The 5,604-nt window shown below is 70.5% G+C and overlaps 2 protein-coding genes across 2 annotated transcripts; one reads left to right on the forward strand and one right to left on the reverse strand.

The window, feature by feature from the left end:
- Positions 1–22: 22 nt before the first annotated feature.
- On the forward strand, positions 23–643 carry MNEG_13403 (hypothetical protein; the record flags this gene model as incomplete). The annotated part of the gene is made up of 1 exon (XM_014038124.1): positions 23–643. A coding segment is annotated over one exon (621 nt), but the record flags the coding sequence as incomplete, so codon positions are not given.
- Positions 644–4,078: 3,435 nt separating this feature from the next.
- Positions 4,079–5,580, reverse strand: MNEG_13404 (hypothetical protein; the record flags this gene model as incomplete). Its single annotated transcript, XM_014038125.1, has 3 exons — positions 4,079–4,456; positions 4,820–5,174; positions 5,450–5,580. The coding sequence occupies 3 exons, from the start codon at positions 5,578–5,580 to the stop codon at positions 4,079–4,081; spliced, it is 864 nt and encodes a 287-aa protein (XP_013893579.1).
- Positions 5,581–5,604: the final 24 nt, after the last annotated feature.

A 5,604-nucleotide genomic window follows, 5' to 3' on the forward strand; every position in this document is an offset into this window, starting at 1 on the left:
GCCGCTGCTCGTCGCGCTCGAGCTCACAGAGTCGGCGGCCGGCAGCGCCGCGTCGCTCGCCGCCGGCCGCCGCGCGGGCGGCGCGGGCCCGCTGCGCGTGCCGCGGCACGTGCGGCCGCGGACGCTGCTGCGGCGCTACGACCCGCTCGAGTCGCTCGGGCGCGCGCTGCTGTACCACACGCGCCCCGCGGCGCCGTTCAGGTCTGAGGCGTTCGCGGGCTGCGTGCGCCTCGCGCCCGCGCCGCACTGGCTGTTTGCTGTCGTCACCTCAGAGCACCTGCTGCTGCTCGCGTGCCGCGCGGGGCCGGGCGGGCCGCTCTTCCGGCGCCCGGCGCTGCAGCGGCTGCTGCAGGCGCGGGACGTGCTGGCGGCGACGGCGGAGGGGCCGCGGCTGCGGCTGCTGTGCCTGCCGCCCTGGGACCGCTCGCCGCTGCACCCCGCGGCGGCGCACGCGGGCGGCTCCGCCGCTGCGTCCTCTGAGGGCGGCGGGCGGGGCCCAGATGCGAGCCCACTGGCCAAGTGGTTTGTCGCCTGCACGATCGAGTGCGGCACGGCGGACGCCGCGGCGCGCGTGCGGCAGCTGCTGCTGTCCGTCTCCGAGCCTCAGCGGCGCGGGGCGGCGGCGGGCGGCTGGCTGGGGTGAGGTTCAAGGGGGTGGCGGGTTCCGATTGAACCCTGAACATAAGCCCTGGTCAGCATACCGCTCAACGTTGCTGGCGCTGCAGGCGCATAGGGGGCCGGCGTCAGCTTGGCAATCGTTGACTTGGCCCATATCATGTGTGACCTAGGGGCAGCTTTAGCTTAGCACCGCAGGAGCGTTGACCGCAATACTATAATGTTTCCAAGAGCGCAGTTTGTGTGTTTGTGTGTGTTAATGTCTTGACAAAAAGTGCACAGCGCCTCTGCTTTTTTTGTATCGGTTGACAGTTGTCGCCTCCACACCAGCCTTTCAAGCCTCAACAGCCTGGCACTCAAAGCGCCGCGCCGCAGCAGCCGGCCTGCATGGCGGCGCCGCCTTTGCGACACACCCCGCGCGCCGCAGGCCGGCCCTCCCCCAGCGCTCGCCGTCGCGCCGCTGCGTGCCAGCCTCGACGGCCGCGCAAGCTCACGTGCGCGCGCACGCACGCGGTCGCCCGCTGCATTCGCTTTTGGCTGGTCGGCGAAGGCCGGGGCTGCGACACGCCCCCTGCCCACTCTGGTATCGTGTGCCTGCTGCATCACAGCGGCCCCCTCGAGCCCCTCGTTCCGCGCCCGACGGCGCAGCTGTAAACCCTTGGCCCCAATTGCCCAAGGACTGCTGATGGCATCGCATTCCTGTGCCTCAGGATGCGCCTCAGGGCGGCGTCCCAGGCAATGACATGCAATGACAGGCATTGACAGGCAATGACAGGCAATGACAGGCAATGACAGGCAATGACAGGCAATGACAGGCAATAACAGGCAATGACAGGCAATGACAGGCAATGACAGGCAATGACAGGGAGGCGTTGGTGAGGAAGCAGGCAGCTCGAAGCTCAGCGGCCGCGATGTTTGATTCGAGTGGTCAACTGCACCACCGCCACAGCCACCACTGCCTCAGGTTGATCCAGGAACCCCGGGGCCAACACGCACAGCTGTCGAACCTCGGCATTCAAGAGCTTGAGCAGCGCTCAGGAGCTTTGTCGGGTTTGTTGGGTTATGGAGGAAGAGTTTACAATGAGATATCCACGCCGCCAGGGTTCAGAGCTCAGTTGCGCCGCGGTGTACAAAAGCGCGCGCCTCTCGACGCGCGCGCAGGGCGCAGGCACACCCCGCTCCGCCCCGGAGAGCTCCCGCCGCGACCGGCGCGCACGCGGGCGCGGGGCGGCGGCTGAGAGGCCCGCCGGGGTCAGAAAGCTCAGTGCGTTGGGGCGTCAGGGGCGAGTATGTGGGGGGACGGACCCGCACGGGGGCCCGGCAGGCGGGCTGCAGGAATTGTGAGCAGCCGCGCCGCAGCTGTGCACCGCTCCCGCCCAACCCCAACAGACCGCGCCCGACAGGGGTCGCGCGCGGCCCACCAGGCGGTGCGGGGCAGCCGACATACAGCGCCGCAGGGCGCACCCCCCCCCCTCGAATGACAGTCCGAATGACAGTCCAAATTGAAATAGAAGACAGCCAGCGCGGCCTCAAAGGCCGCCTCCCGCAGGCGGCGCGGCGAGCGAGGGCGGGGACGCGCGCCGCATACATATGGGGGCGACCGCACGCGCGCGTGCGGAACGCGCCCCAGGCTTGCTGCCTGCAGCGGCCGGCCAGCGCGGCCCGCCCGCCGCGGCGGGCCAAGGGTCAGAGCGCAGTCTCGCGCGCGCCAAAACTGCGGGGCCCCGCGCCCAGGCGGCCGCCCCTCAAAATCGATTGTTCGATGCAGCGGCGGGCGGCGGCGGGGGGAGGCGCCGCGTCGCCGCGGCCCGGCCCCCCCAGCCGCCCCTCCCTCTTGCCTCAGCCCTGGAGCCTGGCGGTGTTGTTGCCCCCCCAGCACTGCTCTCCTACTCGCAAGCCTTTGGCCCCTCACCCCCCTCGCGGCACACGCACGATCGTTTTGAGCGCGCATCAGCTGCGTGCGGTGTTTTGGGGGTCGAGGGGCGGCCGTGCGCCCATCGAACCGTGGGTCAAATTGTGGAAATCATGGGGAACCCGCTGGTCAACAAAACTGGCCCGCCCCGCACCGCGCCCAGGTGGAGCGAGGGCTGTCTGTGGTGCGTGGTGGCCGCCCGCACGCGTGTGTGGTGTGTGGCGCGTCAGGGGCCGCGGCCTGCGCGCGCCCGCGGCCGCAGAGTGTGTTGTGCTCGCTGTCGCGGTGTGTTGTGTGTCTCGCAGGCGTGCCGAATCGTGCTGCATGCCGGGGTCAATAGAAAGGACAACGAAAACACGGTGCTCGCGTGGGCCACGCGCCGGGCGGCACCGACGCGCATGCAAATGCGTCGCGCCGGCCGCCGGCCGCACGGGAAGCACGCGCGCCGCAGGACGGCCGCTCCAGGTCTAGACGCGGCCCTGGGCGCTCTCGACCCGCTGGCCGGCCGGCAGCACGCGGCCTCGCGCGCTTCAAGTGTCGACATGCGCGCGAGACGCCTGTCGCGGGTGCAGCTCCGAAGCGCGCGCACGCCCCCCCGCGCAGACGGGGGGCGCGGGGCGAAAAAAAGTACTGGACGGGTGACAAAAGCCCCTTTGTGGGCCTGTGCCTGGCTTGGCTTCAGGAACAGGGCTTGAAACATCCCTTGGGGCGGCGGGCAATTGAATAGATATGATACAAAACCGCGAGCGGGGCGCCAGCCGCCGCACGGCCGAACGCGCCCGCCCGCCGGGCTCCCAGGCGTGGCCGCTGCGAAAGGCGGGGCGCAGAGCCCCGCCCGCAAAGCATGCCCGTCCAGATTCTGCCCGCACCCGCTCGCCCCACCCCCGGCCCCGCGCGCCCGCCGCCTCCTCTGGACGGTGGAGCCGCGGGGCGCGCGCCGCTGCTGCTTTCAAGCAGTGGCAGCCATCCAAATGCTTTCAGATCAAATCCACCGCCCCCGGCCGGAGCCCAAGAGGCCACCGAAGCAGGAGCATGTGGGTGCTGACGACACACCTCGTCACCAACAACCTCGCCCCCTCGCTCAGGCGCTGCGCATGCAGGGCGCGGCGAGGGGGTGCGCGGAGGGCCCGCGGCGCTCGTAATTGCCGCGCCGTTTCGAATAACCCAGGGGGAATGCAAGTGGCTCGGCGCGTGCTGGGGGCCTCGTTGCGGCCCCGATGACCGATTGCGCCGAGAGTAAGCTCGGGTGCTACAATAAGAAGGAAATAAGCCGCTGCCGCGGCGCCGTCTGAGCGGGGCCCTGCCGCAGACCAACCAAGCCAGGAGAGGGCGCGAAATCGCCCCCACTCTACCCCTCCGACGACGCCCCGCGAATAATCAGAGGCAAACAAGCCACCCGTAGGCAGCCGTCCGCCCGACCGCCCGGCCGCCAGGCGCGCCGCGCCGTGGGGGCGCGCGCCGCGCCGCCGTGCCGACTCTGGCCTTTCCGCGTGCGATGGCTGCCGGCCGGCGTCCCCGCGGCCCAAGCCGCTTCAGAGCAGCACGGCCGCTTCAGAGCAGCATGGCCAAGGCGTCCGTGTAGTTCTGGGGGTTGTGGAAGCGGCTGATGGACCCACCCGGCCCGTACGCGCGCACCTCGCTCAGCGTCTGCAGCGGGTGCGGCGTGTTGAAGAACGCCTGGACCGCGTCCGTCAGCGTCAGCGCGCGCGCGCCGGCCGGCGGCGCACGCTGCGCTTGCTCCGCGTGCTGGGCCGAGTGCTGGGCAGCGTGCTTGGGCGCGCCGCGCTGGGGCAGGGGGCAGCTGGGCTCTGTGAGCTTGTAAAGGGCGGGCTCGGCGGGCAGCATGAAGTGGCCCTCGTCGGGGAGGGTGAAGGCGCTGCCCAGGGGCGGCTGCAGGACTTCCACGTCGCCCACAAAATGGTAGAGGGTCTGGAGTGTGTGTGTGTGTGTGTGTGTGTGTGTGTGTGTGTGTGTGTGTAGGAGGGGAGGAGGGGGCGTGAGCGGCGGCAGGGTGGGGGTGGAAGGAGGGTGGGAACCTGCGCTGGCTCTCTCGAATGTTGAGTGCCGCGTGGGGCGGCCCGGCGGGGAGGTGTGCGGACGACCTGGTTGCAGCCCCGCCGCCATGCGTGCGGTGCACTCCCCTGCACACCTTGAACACACACCGTGAGCCACCCACAACCACACACATGGTGACAACACGACGACAAGCAGCGAAACCACGCACGCCCGGACCGCACGCCCTAACGCCCCCGACGCCGCCGGGCAGCGCAGGGCGGCCCCAGCCGCGCGTACCTTGTGCGGCTTGCAGGCGGCGAGCCCCGTGTGCTCCTTAAACGACGGCAGCCATCCCTTCAAGATGTCGGCCACCAGGCTGTAGTCGCACACAAACGCGCGCGGCACGATGTCGCGGTGCATCACCACGTTGGTAATCTTGTGGGCGTCCAGCCCCAGGCTGGGCAGCAGCGCCCCGACGCGCGGGGCCGGGGTCGGGGCCGCGGCGGCGGCCGGGGCGGCGGCGGCGGCGCCGGCGCCGCAGGAGCAGGCGGCGTCGCCGCAGCAGGGGAGGGGCTGGCTGGAGGAGTCGCAGAAGACGGCGGGGGCGCCAAAGGTGTGGACGGAGGCCAGGGCGTCGACGGGCAGGTCGCCCCTGGGGGAGGAGTGCATCGGTGTGTGCGTGTGTGTGTGTGTGTGCGTGTGTGTGTGTGTGTGTGTGTGTGTGTGTCGTGAGGGTGCCTTTCGGAACAACTTTGCAAGGCAGGATCTTGCGGGACGGCGGCAGCCGAGACGAGGCGCAACCCAGGGCCTGCCGCGCCCAGCCGGGGGGCTCCAAGGCATACGGGAGCTCGGCGGCACCCCAGATCAGCACCAGCCTCGGCGCCCGCTGTCGCCAGCGCGGGTGCGAAGTCCGTGCGTGCCCCGCACCTGTGAATCATCAGCAGGGTGATGACGGTCGCGAGGCTGCCCCCCAGGCTGTGGCCTGTGAACGCGACCTTGGCCCCGGGCCCGGCGCAGGCCAGGTGGTCGCGGACGAGGGGCAGCAGAGAGTCATACATCGAGAGCGCCGCGTCGTACACGCC

The sequence above is a fragment of the Monoraphidium neglectum genome (genome assembly GCF_000611645.1).
Source record: "Monoraphidium neglectum strain SAG 48.87 unplaced genomic scaffold scaffold03804, whole genome shotgun sequence".
NCBI lineage: Eukaryota > Viridiplantae > Chlorophyta > Chlorophyceae > Sphaeropleales > Selenastraceae > Monoraphidium > Monoraphidium neglectum.